At 36.9% G+C, this 20,493-nt stretch overlaps 2 protein-coding genes across 3 annotated transcripts; both read right to left on the bottom strand.

The window, feature by feature from the left end:
• Positions 1 to 7,101: 7,101 nt before the first annotated feature.
• Positions 7,102 to 11,057, bottom strand: LOC131639332 (cytochrome c oxidase subunit 5b-1, mitochondrial-like). The gene is made up of 6 exons (XM_058909835.1): positions 10,808 to 11,057; positions 10,642 to 10,721; positions 10,339 to 10,389; positions 9,060 to 9,126; positions 8,867 to 8,946; positions 7,102 to 7,397 (listed from the first exon to the last, which is right to left on the bottom strand). The coding sequence occupies exons 1-6, from the start codon at positions 10,932 to 10,934 to the stop codon at positions 7,353 to 7,355; spliced, it is 450 nt and encodes a 149-aa protein (XP_058765818.1). The 5' UTR covers positions 10,935 to 11,057; the 3' UTR covers positions 7,102 to 7,352.
• Positions 11,058 to 13,519: 2,462 nt separating this feature from the next.
• On the bottom strand, positions 13,520 to 16,698 carry LOC131639355 (small ribosomal subunit protein uS11m-like). 2 transcript variants are annotated; one of them, XM_058909860.1, is made up of 3 exons: positions 16,477 to 16,698; positions 15,548 to 15,709; positions 13,520 to 14,421 (listed from the first exon to the last, which is right to left on the bottom strand). In XM_058909860.1, exons 2-3 carry the CDS (start codon positions 15,642 to 15,644, stop codon positions 13,796 to 13,798), a joined length of 723 nt encoding a protein of 240 aa, XP_058765843.1. In that variant the 5' UTR covers positions 15,645 to 15,709; positions 16,477 to 16,698; the 3' UTR covers positions 13,520 to 13,795. The 2 variants fall into 2 exon arrangements, with proteins under 2 accessions (XP_058765843.1, XP_058765842.1); XM_058909859.1 differs by having other exon boundaries at positions 15,548 to 15,692; positions 16,477 to 16,697.
• Between the last annotated feature and the right edge of the window lie 3,795 nt (positions 16,699 to 20,493).

The following is a 20,493-nucleotide window of genomic DNA, read 5'->3' as shown; positions in this document are numbered from 1 at the left end:
ACTCATCCCGAAAGTATCAAGTTGTTCAACACATTTCCAACCGTTCTTATAATTGATTCGACATACAAGACCAATAAGTATAGACTTCCGCTTCTAGAAATTGTTGGTGTGACCTCTACGAACAAGACATTTTTGATTGGTTTCGCTTTTTTAGAATGTGAGAAAGAAGATAACGTTACATAGGCTTTAGGAATATGTAAGACTTTGTTGGTTGATCAAAACAATATGCCTAATGTCATCCTTACTGACCGAGATAATGCTCTTACGAATGTGGTGGTACCGTATTTCCGACATCGACCGCAATACTTTGTCGGTATCATATAACATCAAAGGTGAGATCTAAGCTCAAACTCGCGGTTAGCACGAAAGAAAAAAAAGATGACAACGGAAACATCATCAAGCCCGATGTCGTGGTCGAGAAGATAATCGGCGCATGGAAGGAGGTTTTAGATTCCTGTTCCGAAGATTTTTATACCAAGAATGTGGTAAAATTTTGGACTTTGTGTGTCGGATACCCCACTTTTCTTAAATACGTCAAAACTATTATACTTGAAAGAGCAAAAGAGAAATTTGTTTGTGATTGGACGGACCGAGTTAGACGTTTGGGTTGCACAACATCCAACCGAGTTGAATCCGCACCTGCGGCGTTGAAGAAGTGGTTGGGTGATAGCAAGGGGGATTTGTGTAGGGGATGAGACACCGTGAACAAAGTGCTCCAAAATCAACATAATGAAATTCAAACATCATTTGATCGGAGCAAGACGGTTGCGGAACACCGATTTAAGGGAAAAAATCTCTACTCGCAATTGATTTACAACATATCTAGTGCGGGATTGAATTTTATTTTTCATGAAGCGAGACGGGCGAAAACGACGGGTCCGGATAATTCAAAATTTGGGTGTACAATTAGAAAAACTTACGGGCTTCCATGTGCTTGTATACTTTCTAAAAAGATGAAGTTGAATTCTACGATACACATAAATGAAGTAATCGATCATTGGAAAAAACTTCGTTTTGATGATTACGAACCGGCGAAAGAAGGTGAATCTAAAATAACCATCACCGCCTAGTTGAAAGAGATAAAGGATAAATTTTCTAAAGCGGATGACACCATTAAATTGCACATAAAAGAACGATTGCAAAAAGTCGCATTTCCGGAAAGGAGAAAAGTACGCAAGGGAACACATCAACTAAGCGAAATCCTTCTTATCATGAATATGTTGATGCTTTGATCCCGAATTCACCTACACCAAAATCCAAGTGTAGTGCTAACAAGGGAGCACGCATTTCCAAACCTCCTCGCACACCTTCGATTAAAAAACCCTGATGGTCTACATTGACGAGATGCCATTATTTATACACAAACATATTGAAAATATAGTTGATGTGGGGACCGATTGTAATTGTGGGTATCGGACGGTTGCCGGTTTACTTGATAAAGGAGAAGAGAATCACACTTTTATTCGCCGACCACCTAATGACGCGTCCGACCGCATCACTTGTATTGGGTATATAAGATCACGACACTTTGTACACGTTTTCTTGGGTCCATATTACACCAAAACTCTATAAATAATGCTTCTATACATTTTAATCAACATCTCAAGCCACAATCAGAAATGACTCAAATCTACCCCCACCTTGCCTTTTTCTACTTCAACATTGGTTACCCGATGCCGCTTCAATTTAAGTTCTCACGCGACACGCCATTCGCAGAGTTGATACTTACGCTTAACTCTCTCTTGCAATACCCAGAAAATCGGAAGGTTATCAAACTTTAGTACCGTTCATCTTCACTTGACGACGAGGGAAACATCAAGTTCACCCCATTTGAGCTCAATAACGACGGCGACTTAAAGATTATGTGGACAACTTTTCAACGATATTCTTCGAAGGGTCCGATCGAGTTGGATGCAAAACTTCAAAGATTAGGAGAAGACATTATCAAAATGTTGTGTCGTCCTCAACTACCTGTGTATAACAATATGTAACTTTAATTTTATGTTGAACTATCTATGTAATTTGGATTATTTATGATAAATCGCTGCTTAGTTGATCTGTTTTTGTGTGTTCTATTTCAGACTATATTTCGAATATGCATCTGAGACAAAATGTCTTTTATAGAAAGATGTAAGCTTATACAGGATAACATGCAATAATTTCTTTAATAAAAAAAATATATTTTGTATGACAAAAACATCAATATGAATTTTTAATATCTACATTGTCTTCCACAGATTATGTGACCAATTTTTCAACAAACAACCATCTCGGTCCATATTTTAAAGTCTATTTGGGGGAGAGATTTGAAAAGAGTGGACAAATTTTTTCTAAATTAAATATTGTTAAAAAAATAAAATATGATTAAATTGTTTTATGAACATATTTACGACATGTGATATTCTTCTAATATTTTTAAATCCCTAATATATATTAAAATAATGACATTACCTTCCAAAGCACAACAAAATTGAAAATTTATTTGCCAACCTCCCTACCTTATAGTCCACTTCTGGTGAAAATCCCATACTACCCCTAACTTCGGAAATGCACTTCCGAAATGCAAGAAAAAGGTCTTTTCGGAGATGCATCTCCGAAAGCGCCTTTTTTTTTTTGAAAAAATTGTCTTATTTCGGAAGTTCATTTCCGAAAACAACATTTCGGAAGTGAACTTCCGAAATACTGCGATTTCTGCAGATTTATCAAAACACTCCCCCTCCCCCATTCATTTACCCTAACTCAAATCAAAAACAAGCAAAGGCGAAAATTTGTGCAAACAGAATTCCAAGGCTGCATCAAGGCTCCAATCACATTGCTAAACAACATTCAAAAGCCCTCAAATCACTCAATTTGTAAGTTTTGAATTTGTTAGATTCATTATTCAAATGCATGTTATTTAGGGTTTCAATTGCATAAATGATATATGGGACTGGTTGTTAGTAGTATTTAGGTTGTTTAGAAGCTTTTTGAATTGGTTTTATGTTTGATTTTGGGGTCTGCCATGGAAGTTGCAGAAAACTCCATCGCAGGGGTGTTTCGGAAGTTCATTTCCGAAAACACCTCCATCCCAGTTTTTGGAAATGAACTTCCGAATTGTATCAGAAGTTCAAATTTTTTAGTTTTTTATTTTGTCTCGCATATTAATAGATTTCAATTGTTTACAGGAACATGTCAGGCAACCAACCAGCACGCATCAGACAGGGTAGGGAGACCCAGACTGCGTCGGCTAGACGCGAGCGGGCGGCGGCGCAGCTGGCGTCGACACAGGGACGGGGGCAGGGCCGGGGACGACGTGTGCGAGTACCCGAGGACGTGGGAGAGGGTACATCAGCTTCAGGGTCTAGGAGTAGGCTGGCTCGGGTGTCTTCTTCCCTCCAGCGAGAGGAGGAGGATGAGGAGGAGGAGGAGGAGAAGATGCCAGTGCCATACCACGAGCCGGAGGGGGTACCAGATGTTGACCCTCCAGCCGGGGAGGAGGATGAGGAGGGGGACAGCTATCCGGGAGGGCCTTTTGACACTTCTGTGCTGATTCACTACCAGGATCACGTCGCTCGGCGGATCTGGGAGGGAGAGGTATTTTTTAATTTAACCGTTTATTTGTCACCATTTTTTATAATTTTACCGTTTATTTGTCGCTTATTTAATATATGTCGCTTATTTGTTTTTTTTTGTAACAGGAGAGAGAGCCATTGAAAATGGTGAACCACGCCAGGAAGATTTTTAGTCTGTTTAAACCAGCAGCTCAGTGGTTTAACGACCATGTGCGAGGTTCAGGGCTTAGCGAGCTCTGCATGACCGGGTACACCACCATCAGCACCGGTATGCAGGGGGCATTTGTGGAGCGCTGGCACAAGGAGACGTCTTCTTTCCACTTGCCGGTGGGGGAGATGACGATCACCTTGCATGACGTGCAGTGTCTTCTTCACCTGCCCATCAGGAGGCCGCTGTTGCACCACTCCCGGATCCAGAGGGTCGAGGCCAGTCAGTGGATGGCGCTCTATTTGGGCATGGAGCCCGAAGTTGTTGACTTCGAGTGCATCACGACTTCTGGGCCTCATATCCGGTTCACCACACTGAGCCGCTATTTCGAGCACCACCTGGACGCGGCGGCCGATGCCGAGCAGGCGGGTGACGACCTATTCACACAGTACCACCGCGGCTGCGCTCTCTGGTGCTGGTACATGCATGTGGTAGGCGCTGCTTGCTTTGTGGACAAGAGTGCAAGGTACGTCGACGTGACCTACCTCCGCTATTTCATGGACCTGGATACCGTTCACCAGTGGAACTGGGGGTCAGCTACTCTGGCATATCTCTACCAGAAGCTAAATGAGGCCTCCAACTGGAGGACGAGGCAGTTGGTCGGATCCTGCACACTGCTTACGGTACGTTTTATTTTAATACATTATCGTATTTATTTATTTATGTTTCGTATTTATTTTTAATACATTATCGTGTTTCTGTTTCAGAGCTGGATCATCTCCTACTTCTCCCGCATCCACGCCTTTCACATCGATCCTGCGTACGTGGACGCCATGCCCAGGGCCGCCAGATACGTTCTCCAGAGGGGGAACGATGCGGTGGGACCATACCGTCTGTACTTGGACCGCACGATGCATGACGACGTCACATGGAGGCCGTTCAGCGACTACGCTCAGATTGTCCCCTTTGACGGCATTGCACTATATTCAGGCTGGTTGGCTTGCGGGACCGCATCATGGTTCGATATCTCCCTGAGCGGTGCTTGCGTCAGTTCGGATTCGTGCAGCGGATACCCAGGTCACCCTTTGAGGCTGCTCCCGACACTGTGACCCAAGTGCAGCTCACTGCCATATGGGAGGACTGGGAGCATCATGTGGTACCAGAGGAGTATCGTCTCACTCGGGTCACCCAGGACTGGTACAGTGAGGAGGGGTACGTCACATGGTTCTACCGGATGTCCCATCCTCTGCTGAGACCCGACGTTCCCGGCGCTCCTAGGCCAGCACATGAGGAGATCCTGGAGAACCAGCAGGCCGAGGATGACCACGCCATTGATCTCATGCCGATCTGCCAGCGGATAGAGATGCTTGGGCGGGACGCGTTGGATCGAGGTATCGTTGATCAGGACGGTCCAGAGGCAGTCGCCGTGATGGAGATGATCGTCACTGATGCGGGCCGTGCGGGGTACAGGCGGCAGAGGAGGGCCCAGGGTGAGAGGGTTAGGCACACCCAATAGTGGTCGGGTTTATTTATTTTTTGATTTCGGATTGTATCTTTCGCACAGTATTATTATTGTTTTCGGTTTGTATATATTATTTGGATTGGATTTATGATATTAGTATTTTCAGTTTATCTGTTGCTTATTTTATTTGGCGTTTGCGTTTAATTAAAATGCGAGACTGTTTAAGAAAAAGCATTAAAAAAACACAGTTTCTGCATAATTCGGAAGTTCATTTCCGAATTCACCCCCATGAGGTGTTTTCGGAAGTTCATCTCCGAAGACACCCCCCATGAGGTGTTTTCGGAAGTTCATCTCCGAAGACACCCCCCCATGAGGTGTTTTCGGAGATGCACTTCCGAATTGTGAAAATTTTTTTTAAAAAAAAAAGCGCTTCGGAAGTTCATTTCCGAAGCAGGGGTATTTTGGGATTTTCGCTGGGGTGACCCCCATAGGGAGGTGGCTAAAGAAATTTTCTCAAAATTTCTTACAAACAAACATTTTGATACACAATTTAATTTTAAAGCAGCAATTAACACCGAGTAATGATAAAAGAAAACAATACAGAATACTACTCACACGTATTGAGCTACTACTCACACGTATTGAGCTATAAGTTAAGAAGCCCAAATACTCTGAGATTTTGGTCAAACTTATATCAAATGACAAATATTACTATTTAACACATACATTCGAATACATATCCCAAAAGTAAAAAAAAAAATTGTGAATCTCTTTATACACCCATGTACCGTTTTAGAGACCTCTGACGAAAATTCTTTTTTAAACTTCGGATATACATACGCGAAAGACATTTTGAGATTTTCAGAGGTGTTTTTCACCTTCTATGTGTACAAAGATATTCTAAAAAAATATAAGATAGATACCCATGATTCATATAATACTTCTCAAATACACGTGAAAAGACTTCCAAAGAGATTTAAAACAAAGTTGTGGAACACAAGTCTGTGTGCATGAACCACTTTCTAATTATATTTTTGTTAACCTTTTGTAGGGTTAAAATATATTATAAAAATTATGATTATAAATAATTGTATTGATCACATAATTGTAAAAACAATTGAATTAAAGTCAACATTTAATCACTCTTAATTTAGAATGGGACATGTTAGTCCATGCCTCAAACTTTACCACCAAATAAATGATATTTTTCCGGTACAAACAAATAAAGGACTTTGTATTGACTTGCCCTACTATTCAGCTAACTTGGTTGTTAATTTATTTCCACCATGGCATGTATATCTAAATTCAAAAGGACAAATTGATTCTTTAGTTTGAAATTAAATGACGAAGGGACATTTGAACTTATAGTCCCAATCTCAATTCCAAATATGTCTTCTCCATCTTCCTCCCTTTAAGATTAAGATTGATAAAAGAGTACAAATATAAAAATGAAGAAACTTGGTACCTACTACCAAAAATGACCCGGCTAACAATTGCAACCATAAATTAACACTATTATGTTAGTCATTTCAAGAAAATTTAGATAAGTCTAGTTAGTGCAAAAAAACCTTTACTACATGTAACATTTAAGATCTCAATGAAATAAAGAAGAAATAGAAACAGAAATAGAGAAATAGAGGAAGAAGAATCCCTCAGAAGGGTCAAGGTTTTTAAAATCAGATAAAGGAACCAAAATTGTCCCTTTTAAACTCTGTAACAATAAAGGAACAAAAATGCCAGTTTGGGACTTAACATGTTCCTTGTTTAAATTCTAAAGGGGAAAACATATTTATTTTTTTCTGAGACTAAAACGAGCCTTCATTCTCGAATTAAACTTGCAGTTCCTTTTAGGCAGGGAAAAAAGGGGGGAAATGAGACATAAAGATGCTAAAAGTAGTCGTAGACTTGTAGCCAGGTCAACATATTGGCAGGGAAAAACATTGTTAAAGAATCATAGCCATGCTATCAATTATTAGGCAGAGCAAAAATGACAACCTAACAGGATTTATAGTTTAATCAAATGACCACCCTGTGTCTAAATAATCACAGAAACTCTCTGAAGTTGCTAAACCGCAAGGTCTTTAGACCAATCAAAAATCAAATGAAGTGGGTCATCATGATTTTGAAATGTGCAAGTGTAAAACAAACTCTTTGGGAAAATTTATTCCTGAAGGAAAATTGCAGCATCAAATTAATGGTGTCCATAAGGATCACCGCCAGGTCCCACGACTTCAAGCTGTAATGCAAAACCAAAAAAAATTAGCTTCAATATGTAGTAATGTAACAATTTGAAATGTTCATTTGTATTCGACTAGAACTCAAATTTGGTGAAAAGAATTCAATCAAATTTTGTTCCTTATTCCTAGAACTTTCAAGTCCAAGTTTGCAAATGCTGTAAAACATGATACAATGCTCTGATTCGAATCATTATGGACTAGACATGGCTATATATTCACCCTAAGGTGCAATTTTATGGATGTTTTTTCGATGTAAGCATACAATGCACCTCTTTTTTTAATGTCAGATAACAGGATAACCGCTATTGCCAACACTTAAAAATAGTATATAGATTAAACAAAAATTCAAACAGAATCGATGCATAATAAAAAATAGCAAAATACACAAAAATTAAAGTGGTAATCATGCTTAATAGTTATAGAGGACTTTGCTATTCATCACTAATATTAAAAACCAAAACCCAATACATATAACGTAACAACTAATTAAATTTCCCAAAGTAATAAAAATAACCAAAAAAACAAAAGACTAGAAGATGCGTTGTTGCAGAAAACCCAAATAACAGAGGAAAGGAAACCAGAAAATCGGCTATGAACAGGGAAAAATGCAGAAAAATAAGAACAGCGAGATTCAAGCAATGGAGATACAAGGGAAAAGCATGCAGAAGGACAAACACAGAGCTTCAGGTGCAAAAGGGAGAAACGCAGAGAAGACGCATGGAGAAGACATTCGCGAAGGAGAAACAGAGAAAACAATGCTCGTGAAGTATATTAAATAAATAGGTCACTTAAAATACCTTAGAATGACTAATATAACCTTTAAAAACAAAATTAATAAAAATTAGAGGTACTTGTGAGATTCCACCCTTGAACCCTAATCTCAGACGCGAACATGGAATTGCACCACAAATGAGATAGCAATGATGACATAGCACTACACTATAGTTTCAAGCTATAACTAGAAAAAACACACATTGTCAGATATTATATATATCAAGGCATGAGATTATGAAAGAGAATAAAAGTATGTCAAAACACATATTTTAAAAAGAGAAGAATCAACCTGCAAAGTTCGTGAAAGTTGAGGGCAATATTGAGCAAATGCAAGCATACAAGTGTATAATTTTCGATCAACATATGTACATATTTTGCACCGCAAACGAGATCGCGATGATGACATAACACTACATTATAGTTTCAAGCTATAACTTGAAAAAACACACATTGTCAGATATTATATACATCAAGACATGCAGATTATGAAAGGGAATCAAAGTATGTCAAAACACAGATTTTAAAATAGCAGAATCATCCTGCGAATTTCGTGAAAGTTGAGGGCAATATGGTGCAAATGCAAGCAAACAAGTGTATAATTTTCTATCTACATATGTGCATATCTTGACACTGAACTCCAAATTGATAATGGTAACCAGTAACAATAACATTCTAAATGTGATGCTGGACTTACTTCAAAATGCTGTGTACACACTGGACATTCATGGGGCTTGCCTTTCTCCAGCCAAAACCAGACAACATCATGCTCATCCTCTGTAGAAAGAAAAAACAAAATTTTCACCTAAAGTAATAAACCAAATTCTAGTATTTATCACCAGATTGTGAAAAGGCTTGCACAGTCGTAAACAAAAACAAGGGAAACTTACCGCCTTCGCCGCCTGGGCATCCAACTATCCTTCTGTCATAGAAAGACCTAACAACAGCAGGTGCTTCCTATAAACCAGAATAACAATGAAAGCAGACATATATCAAACATACTTCAAAACCATTATAAAATAAATATTAGTCAATGTGAATCTACAACAATTATTCCCAAAACAGATATCAAGCATACTTCAGAACATTCGTATAACATTTTTAAGTACAATTTTTGGTTAATCTTTAGAAACTTCAAAACTGAAATCGTGTTGACACAAAGCTCAAGAAACTACAAAATCCTTTGACTTCACAACCTCGTTCGTCACCTCTCACAAACAAGTACAGTGAAGTAATTGAGGATAACAAATTGTCAAATAAACCACCAATATCCTAAAGATTTACTTTTTTAAGGGTATACTTAAGCTGATTGGCAACTGCTTCTTCTGCATTGAATCCTAAAGTTATATGTATTGTGGATTGAAAGTAGTTACTAGTTAGTCCCAAATCCCAAGCCGAGCCAAGAATCAGTTATATTATTCTAGTCTTCTGTAATTTATTGCAATTTGAATTTACTCATTAATAGTTAATTGATTACCCTGCTGCACAGCGCTTGTCTTAATATTATGGATTTTAGTTAATGTTTCTTAAAATCATACATTCAAATTATGAGCTTCATAAAGCATCATAATTTGAAGGTTAAATAATATGTTTGATCCTTATATGTTACCCTCATTTCCAATTTAACCATCATTGTCTGTTGCAGTTATAATACCATCCCTTGGAGGCTTGGGAGTTACAACTCAGTGAAGAGTAGGGAGACTAGAGAGAGACCCTATATGTTTACCATCCTTATATGTTACCATCATTGTCTATTTACTAAAACAAAGTAAACATGAACCCAATAACAAAGGGATTAAACAGTTATAATATTTCCTCTTTTCATGGAGTATGGCTACAATAACATTCATAACATTAGCTACAGTACAGCTCTGAGACAACGAAAGAAATAACCAAAAAAAAGGACAATGTAAAGAAGGAAATAGGGATGTTATAAGTAGAGTATAAAGTACCTAAGGAATACCTAAGGTAATTAGAGTATAAGTATCTCCAGGAATTTTTAACGACACGTTACAAACAAAATTAATTTAGCCAAAAATCACTTTTCTACCTAAAGGTCATCAAACACAATTCATTCCGCTAGAAAGATCTAAAAACAACTCTAAAAACAAGTTAAACAACATTGCGGATATAAGTGAGTGAAGAATCAAGAAGTTAGAAAACACTAACCTTTGTGCCAAAAGGACCTTCTGGATGATCTATTTCAAGAATATTCCTCCCCTAAACAAACAATAAAAAAATACCAAATTACGAACGGGTCCTTCAAATGAATAATCAATATATTGCAGCAAAAAGGATCCTCAGAGTAAAATTAAAAAATTAGCATACACACATATCATAATAACAGATATTCTTCTAATAATCACAAAAAATTCAATTCGATTCATGATATTAAGCATTACCAGCATTCTGGTTTCGTATAATTAAACAGGAAAATTTAAAAATAAAACAATCACGATCCAAAACAAATACCTCAAGTTCAGCCTGAATCTCCTCACGTTCATGACCAGTTGCAATTGGCACTACATCTTCGACTCTCTTAACCGAACCAGCTACAATCACAATCAAACAGAAATGAATCGAAATGCAAACGATTCAAATTCAGAAGAGACAGGGTCGGAAAGGAACGAGAGGATACCTGATTGTGTGGCGACGTGGCGACTGAGGTCGACGAATCGAGGTCCGGCGACGGCGGATCGGGGATGGGAGAGAGATGAGGAACGTAGGGTTTTGAGGTGAGGAGAAGTGAAGAGTCTCCGCCACATGGTGATTAGGGATTTTTCGGTGACGGAAGGTTACGGCGTGGTTTGATTGGAAATGGAAGCGGATACTTGTTTTGAATGAACGAAGAGTTGAGAAAGAAAGTATAGTTTCAGAGTTAAACAATGCGAATGTGAAGATGCTTTTTGCGAGGATTGGACGGGCTCAAAGTCAAGGCCCAATAAAAAACAAATCACTTTTTAATACAAACAAAAGGAATCTCTCCTTGAACCCTCACTCATGCCCCTTCCACCCCCACAAAAAATGTTTTTGATTTTTTTTTACACTCATAAAAGTATTGTTAAGGGTACAATAGTTATTATTTAATCTGAATTAGCTATTGGACAAAGAAGAAGGAGAGACAGAATTATATTGGTGTATGAAAGAGAAGGGAACTATAAAAGCAATATAAGTTTAACAATTACATTTCTAAAAGAAGTGTCCAAAAGTGTCCATTTAAGTTGAGAATTGTTCATTATATAAATGGTATTCGATGGATATTTAGAGTTTGGTGTGATATTTGCAACCATGATTAATAGATATCTTAAAATATCGTCCTTTACTCGATCGTTTAAAATTAGAGGAAAGACTATTTGTGCATGATTAAGGATAAAATGACATTGAAATTTATATTGGGAGCGTTGAAAGACTAGATTGAAATAGAGACAACTGACGTGTGTCATCCGAATATATAAAGCAAACAATATCTAGTGATCTTTTTAGAAAGGTTCTTATGTAGAAATGTTAAATTGTTGAACTAAATTCAAAATGAAAAATATATGAAGGACTTTGCTGTTGTCAATGACATATTTTGGACACTTCCTAATTTTGTGAAGCTTATAAACATATTTTATTTGGTGTTGTTCCTCGACATCACGTATAAAATAAATAGGTATTGACTACTATTGCTTAAATTTTTTGGTGCAACGTCAACGAGGTTAACATTTTCGGTAATTTTCCTTATTTGTAACATAAAAATTAGGGGAAGGCAGTTAGACCGTAACAATATTATCAAAGTTGAGCCACTGGAGATGATGGTGTCATATCTGAGAGTTCACCCAACGGATTCCCAGAAGGAGATAGAAGACACCTGAGGGTGTCATGCTAGATTTTGATTCTTGGAGATGAAGTATGAACAACAACTGATAGCGGCAAAGCAGGTCGTGTGTGATGATGAACAAGCCCCGCGGCATAAAGCATACGCATTAAAAGCATGCATGTTGTACTTAGTTGGCACATCCACTTTTTGGACAAGAGTGCCTAATATGTGGATGTGGTTTACCTCAGATACTTCGCTGACTTGGTACAGGTTCATGAGTACAACTAGAGGCCGCTTGTTTAATATATATGTACTTAAAGTTAGTTGAAGGTTGCATATGGAAGACCAAACTGATGACAACTAGTTTTCCGTTGTAGATGGTAATATATTTACATCTTTTACTCTTTCATAACACTTGTGATACACTAATACTAATAATTCATACGTAACATTTTTTGACATGGATCCTCCAACTCTTTCCACACATATCCTGTTGGGCATATGTTGATACCTACATTGAGGATATGCCCCGTGCTTGTGCATTCAGCCTGCTGAGAAGGAATTAGGCAACAAAGTCTTTTAGAGTGTATTTTGACCGCATGATAGCGAATAATATACACTTTCAACGCGTCCTCAATTTTAGATAACTTTCACGTCAGTCCGCCCACCTTATTTTTTAAGCTAGCAATGTGGAACGGACCAACTAGCAAGCTAAATTGTCTGACCCGACAGATCAAACATGTGTTGTCACCCATAGTTAAGAGTTATATATTTGATGTGCTATGGTCTGAACATAAATTTATAAATGAGAATAATCTTTACCTTACACATTGACTTTGTACGATTGATTTAGTCTCAAGACAAATTCTAATATAAGAGGTTGTGTTTGGATATATTTTTTCATTATATTTGCACAAAATTAACAGTCAAGATTCGCTTAGAGTAGGTTGGGTGGCCCTTATTTAAGCATCAACTATCAAGACTCGTTTGGTTCAATTTTTATTTGTATTAGATATATAATAACTATGGCAAAACCACAATATATTGTTCACTAACTTATGTGCACTTACAAGATTCATGATCTCTTATTCATACTACTTCCATCCAAGACATTGAATGTACCAGTTCTGTGATTCTTTGGTGAAAGTTGGATTGTCTTTTTCCTTCTCGCCCCTCCAGTTTTATAAATGTAAACACGTTGTAGTCTAAATCTATTATTCACTTTTTATCTTTATTATTTTGATGCTGATTTATAATGAATGTTCTGTTAAACGTGTGCAAGTTATATATTTGAACATTGGCTTAACTAGGATTACAAGAGTTGACATCTATACGACTCCAGTAAGATTAATCGGCTGATCCACAAATCCACTATCTAGCTGTTAAAACCAAAAAGAAATGCAGCTCAGCCAGTTGAATGAAGAAGAAAAGACAATAACTTTTTAGAAATATGCTGCTTTTGACAATTCATGTAATCGCAACCCAGCTCAATCAAAAAAATTTGCATTTCAGATATTAATTTGATGGAAGAAGGGATTTAAATTTGACAAATTCATTAAGACTTTACTTCATTCTTTTCTTGGTAATGATTATTAGAGTTTCAAAACCTTCAAACAGATAACCATAATACATAGCCATTCAGTAGAGATGCTGCTACAAAAACTTTGAGTAATGTACAAAATGTAAACATACATGTGTTAAACAAAGTCATAATGAAAGGATATTCAGCTGCAGAGGGAGAAAAAACAACAACTCCCCAATCTGCACATAAAATATGTCTTCATCCAAGTCAAATAAAGCTTATTCAACCATCCCGATAAAAATAAACTAGATACGCCGGCTCTTCGGCAGTCTGCAGCCATTATGGGGGCGACGAGTTGTATCTTCAATGTAAACAATTGGATTTTTATCCCCTCGGGAATCAGTAAACCCCTCCCTCCAGCTCAAAATTGCTTGCCTTTTCCTTCGAAAATGAGTAAATCCATTCACTTTCATGACAACAGATTTCAACCCCAAACCCCTAGCTCTTCGTCCAACCACTTCTGCAGTTGCTTCAGCAGCATACCTAGAAAGCTTTTGTCCTGATTTCATGTCTTTCAAGGAACCAGCAGAGCCACTAAGTTTTACATTTCCTTTAGAATCGGTCACTGTAACAAAAGTATTGTTACGCAACATCTTTATATGAACAAAATCAGCATCGTGCTCATAATGATACTGATTGTACAGATAACTCCCCATAATACCCTTTTCATCTTCTTCTATAGCTCCTCTTACAAAGTCCATACGCCTGAAATTCCCATCGGTCTCAGGCTTCGTCTCACTTCTGGAGTTGATATTCTCTATATCCCGCAAAAAATCTGGACGAAGAGTTGCATTTGAATTTGCATTCACATTCTCGTTTTGATTCTTCCCACTCAAACCCCAACTTGCACTAGAAAATCTTCTGACATATCCTGCAGTTTCAAGAGTATGAAAATGACCCAAGGTTGTCGAGATGGCACAAAAAAACTAAAATTAAAATGATAGTGTCTATTTGATTATGTGGTGGCAAAAATTGACTTTGAACTGATCTGTTTTGAAAATTGAGTTAAGTGTAAAGTGATTTATGTTTGGATACATTATTGTAAAAGTGAATTGAACAATAAATTTAAGGCTAAAATTCAGGTTTCGATGGAAAAGCTCCAAAATCAAGTTAGGATTCATTTAAGAGACAAAACTAATCCTACTCATATATATCAGAATCAGTTTTCTTTGTTTAGAATCACTCTTACCTCTCACTTAAATGAATCTAAACAAGCACAGAGCGATTTAAGCTATTCAGTTGCCTACTATCTATTTCAATCTCTATCACAACCACTCTTTTTTCCATTTAGATTTTAATTTGATTGTAACATTCACCCACATATATGAATGTGAGCTGAATATTATATACAACAATTCAGTTAAGAAATAAGCACACACAATTCAATAACACTCGATTCATATACTCAAACAACCAATCCAATCCACTGCTATACCAATCTTCCTACAAAAAGGAAAGAAAAATCAACTACATTAATTTAGCCCAAAAAACCGACCCTTCAGATTCAAAAAGACCCCTCATAAAATTGTTGAGAATTGAGATAATCTAGGGATACTAAAACTTGATACAGTGAGTTAAGGTATAGAGTTGAATATTATCTATCTATATATCAATAACTAAGTAACTGCCACACTTTTTCTGTTATCTTGATTTCAGCCACTTAAGATCCTATATGTTATGAGAGCTTAATATTGGATCAATCAATCTAAAAAAATTCATTGTAGTACTAAAAGCATAGAATTTCACAAAAGCTAAATTCAAATACACAAAGCAGCCAACCAATCATTCTATCTACAATGTCAAAAAGTAATAAAATAATTCAACCTAAAAAAAGAAAACTAAAGTACATTGCATTGAAAAATTATTGCACCTTATCATTCCGATCAAAAGAATAAAAAAGCATAGAAATCTATGATTTTCAGCAACGAAATCACAGAAGTCTTAGAAAGTATAGTATGATTTGAAAATGAAATCAGAGAGAAAAATTAGAACGTTACCGTGCAAGAAGGTAGTATGAGATGGAAGTGTGGTTTTCGATGCAGCAAGAAGAGATTCACGGGCTTGGCAAATGGAAGAACGCAAGTAGTGAAACATCGTCGTCACAAGTTAGTAGGATTTGATAATGGTGGCGTATCCAGCACTCTGCATCAGGAAGCAAACTATTCACCATTAATTAATAATAATAATCATGCACATAAAAATGAAAATCTGGACATTATTTGATTATATGAACAGTTGTCTTCTATATTCATATTTTGCAATCGTAATAACTAACTCATTGTCATTATTTCATTTTTATAGACACAGCACAAGAAGTACAATAATATAAGTAGCTCATCAAAAGAGAGCCATCAAACAAACAACTGCTGAAGAAAAACCACACGAGCCCAGCCCTAATCAGGTCAGGTCGCAGGCTTGGCAGGGCTCGGAATTTTGGGCTTCCGTTCAACCATGAAGCAACATAACCTATGAAGCACCGACACGGCATGTCCGTGTCGATGACGGACACCTTCACCGACACTTGCAATTACATTTAATTTATTAATTTTTTTCAAATGATTAACGGTGTTGTCGTGTCAGTGTCGTGGACGTTTTAGGGGTGTCCATGCTTCATAGATCATAACTAAAAGAACCGGTGCTGGAATCAACAATAGTTCAAAACTGAAATCAACAGAACTAACAAAGAACATCAACATTGTAATGGAAACAGCAGAACCGGTAACTGAATCCACAAAAGCAAGACTGAAAATACTGAAAACCTAATCACATAATTGCATCAATCAAGCAATCAACCAATACTGAAAAACAACGAATCACATGGAATATAATCACATAAACCAACCAATAATGATAACATGAAAACAAAAGAACGTAGAAGAAATCAAAACGCAGAAAACCAATACAGAACGAGAGGAGAGAAGCTTACCAGAACTGGAAGATGCGAAGTAGAGAAGGAGAGGGAGAGGATGTGATTGCTACGAGGATAGGCGGAGGACGACGGTGCACGGATGGTTTGATTGCGATGAGATGGCGTACGAGAAGCAGCTGAGTCGGAGAGAAGCGAACGGCGAGTGTGTTATTCTTGGGTCGGGCCGGTTGGAGCTTGGGCATATTACTGGTTTTTCCTTGGAGTTTCTTTTTACACCATTGAAATATCTCAAAAGACCCCTAAAGCTTTAAGAGTAAATATTGCTTATAATATGTTTTTAGATATTAAATTTAAGGGCGTATGTTGATCATAATATAATTAAAAATATTTTCTCGGAATGCGTGTATTTAATTTTTTGGAATTTTAAACAAGATTTTATTATACTTAAATATTTTTAATTATGATATCATTAACATGTGCCTTTAGATACATGTTAGCATGACCCTAAAATTTATCCACTTCAACAGTTAAATGTTTTTTTATTACTTTAATGATTTTGAATAAAAAAGTACTGATGTGAAAATGGCTTTCCATCTTCTATCATATGGTTAAGAGTAACTCATTCTTGCGGGATAGAGACAGTATAATAAAAAATATTCTACCTGTTGTAAAGTATTTTTAAAAGAATTTGCGCAATAGAGTAGTTATCTTCCAATAACTTTGTGTATTCTTTGGATAAGATAAGGTTCTCAAGACGCATCTCACATAGATTGCCTTAAGCCTTTTTCGACCTTTTTGAGACTTCTTCAAAGATGTTTTAAGTTCTTGTATCCTTTTTTTAGTAGGATCCAAAGATCGAGTTGCTTCATCGAGAGAAACCTCCACCCGAGATAACGACTTATGAGACAAAAACTAAGGTTTTGTTCTTCTCTATCGCTTCCAACAATAGCAGTTTCACCTTATCAACTAGAATATCAGGATACTCGAAAGACTTCACAATAGCTTATACACCTGAAAGTGAGGCACACACCCTCAGAGTTCTTCTAAACATTGACCTCGCTTAATGATAATGGCATTAACACACTCTTTGATCATTTGCTTCTCCCTCTGAAGATGGCCAAACATGAAGACTTCCCCTCACCCGGTAGCTCCAAAGGCCAAGACGGTTGATGTTCGACGGGTGTAGTATGCTAAATTTGCTAGCTCTTCCTGGAGAGCTCCCTTATATTTGGTTGAAATATAAGAGTAATCTTATTCGAAGATGGAAGACTAGAACTCCTTAATCATTCTTGGACTAAGGCGAGGTAGTAATGTAGGAGGCAATCCTATTGGAGCTAGTAAGTTTAGAAAGCATCTTGTCCACCTAAAACTCTCAAGATCAAGACGAGGCCCCAAGTTTCTTCCATCGTCAAAATGTGAGGGGTTGGAGGCATCTACCATCACAAACTTCCACCAGTACCAGGGTAGACGCAACTTGGGCCACCATATTAGGAGCGACAACTAGAGAGGGGATTACTCGGGTGACCCTTTTCATTTGTTGCACTATTTTCTCAAATTTCATCTTATTTGCAAGAAAAGAATAGATGGGTTATAAGAGGAATCACACAACAGTATTCAAAGAAGACGACATTCTCAACTGACTTACCAAAAATATCCTTCTTAGTCGCCTTCGAGCCGACTTCCATAAGCAAACATGTCTCTATGAGCCATCTTAATTGTTTCTTTGATGTTGCATCAGAAGGAGTTACACCATGGTATAACCTAGAGTCTCATAAAAAGGACACCAACTGCCTTTTATAAAGATGTCCTCTTGAGTCAAATCATCCATCTTGTAAACATAGGATCCATATTTCTTGCAAAAGTGACTCCATTACTACAACTTATCAAATATAACCGAGCATTGGTATGGATTCCCGGGATTTATGAAACAAATTTTAGCAATGACATCTTTGTTGAGAGGACAACCAAGAAGAATTGATCATTGAAGTACTTAACATTATCCAAATAAACGTCAAACATCGTGGCACATTGGCGAAGAGATATTAAGCCATGACCCCTCTTCGTAGCAGCCGTACTATACTAAACCTTAAAGAGATGAAAAAAGAGCAGCAAAGTCGAAAAACTCGCCTTGTACTTTCACTAGTATTAAAATATTTTAATGTAAGCACATTTCACCAGGTGCAGTTGTATGGGGAAATTAACAGATGATTGAGAATCCTAAGCTCAAACATATTGAAAGGGAAGTAGAGACATATCAAAGAGAATATACACTCTTGAAGACGGATAACACATCTATCATACTTATTACACACACTCTTATATTTCTCAGGAATAAACACTCCTTAGTTAGACTAGGCCACCCACCTTAGTAAAGGTTAGATCCAAGTTTAGAATCATCTTTCTTTGGCTCATCTTTCAATTCTTCAACTTTGGATTCAAGAGGATGGATTTCTTCTAATGACACAAGTTCTCTCAAGCATTCTTCAATCTCTTTTTCTTCATCTTCATTAAGAAATTTGAGTGCATTAATTAAAACTTTCTCTAAAGGAGTGGATAAGTGCACTTGTCTTGTCACATCCATGATGGCTTCATCAGTGGCATCCATCCTAAAACAATCTCCTTTATCTTTTGAGTGTTTCATGGCTTCAAAAATATTGAAACACACTTTTTCATCTTGAACACAAACCTTCATTAAGCCATCAACAATATCAATAATCATTATTGCGGTTTTCATGAAAGGTCGGCCTAAAATCAAAAGTGCATCATCATCCTCTTCAATATCCAACACAACAAAATCAATATGAAATACAAACTTGTCCACCTTAATAAAGACATATTCAACTATTCCTGAAGGATGAGTGATAAATTTTTCGGCAAACTGAAGTATCGTCTTTGTATACTTAACTTCAATGTTACATAACCTTCGAATCACGGAAAGCAGAATCAAGTTTATGCTCGAACCCAAATCAAATAGCGTTTTGGAAATGGTTACATTCCCTATAGTGACGGGAAATGTAAATCTCCCTATATCTATTTCTTTTTATGGTATAGTTCTTTGAATAATAGTACTACAACTAGCATCCAAGTTAATGGTCTCTTGATTCTTAAACCCATTTTTCTTTGTGAGAATATCCATCATGAATTTAGCATAAGTTGGAATTTGTTTAAGAGTTTCAAAAAATGGAATATTTATCTGCAACCGACTTAATATGTTTAAAAACCTTGCATAATGCCTCGCCTTATCTTTCTTGGTAGAAACATGTGGATAAGATAGGTATTGCACCAGAAGAATTTTCCTTTTCTCTTTATCATCTTGAGATTTTTGAGTTATTGTCTTCTTTTCATCACTTTTCTTCTTTTCTAACTCTTTTTTTTTTCTTTTAATTTTTTCATTTTCAACTAATTCTCCCTCTTTATTTTCTGTATGTACTTCCTTCCCACCTTTTTCATTCTCTTCCTCTTCTCTTTCTATCACTGCTTGCTCTATTTCAAGATCTTTACCTATGCCTTTACCAACTTGTTTAGCACTCTGAGTTAAAATAGATTTGCAATGTTCCTTCGGATTAGCTTGAGTGTTAGCCGAAAATGTCCCTCCTTGTTGATCAACTAATTACTTAGCTATTTGACCAATTTGGTTTTCAAGATTCTTGATGGTCGTATCAGTATTCTTTTGATTTGCCATAAACATTTGCATGAATTAATTCAAAGTGTCCTCCATATTTGGATTTCTATCTTGTAAATGAGGATTATGATTATAATTCTGATAAGAATTTTGTGTATTGGATGGTCCCGACTTCTAGTCTCCATCCTTGGCCATATTGTGCATTATTCCTTCTTTGTTTATAACCAGGATTATTTTGATATGGTGCTTGGGTTTGTTGATATAGATTTTGATTTCCCATATAGTTAACCACTTCATTTGCTGGAGGAAAATAACTTGTAGGATGATATCCATAGTCAAGTTCACAATATACTACTTGTTGATGTTTTTTCGGAACTTCTTGCATCTCTTTGAGTTGTTACGAAAGCTTTGACATTTTGTTTTTGAAGTTCTTTCACTTGTTGAGATAATTG

This window comes from Vicia villosa, unplaced genomic scaffold, assembly GCF_029867415.1.
Source record: "Vicia villosa cultivar HV-30 ecotype Madison, WI unplaced genomic scaffold, Vvil1.0 ctg.002598F_1_1, whole genome shotgun sequence".
NCBI classification, from domain to species: Eukaryota; Viridiplantae; Streptophyta; class Magnoliopsida; order Fabales; family Fabaceae; genus Vicia; species Vicia villosa.
The sequence above is the reverse complement of the archived record's forward strand: the minus strand, read 5'-3'. Positions and strand labels throughout refer to the sequence as shown.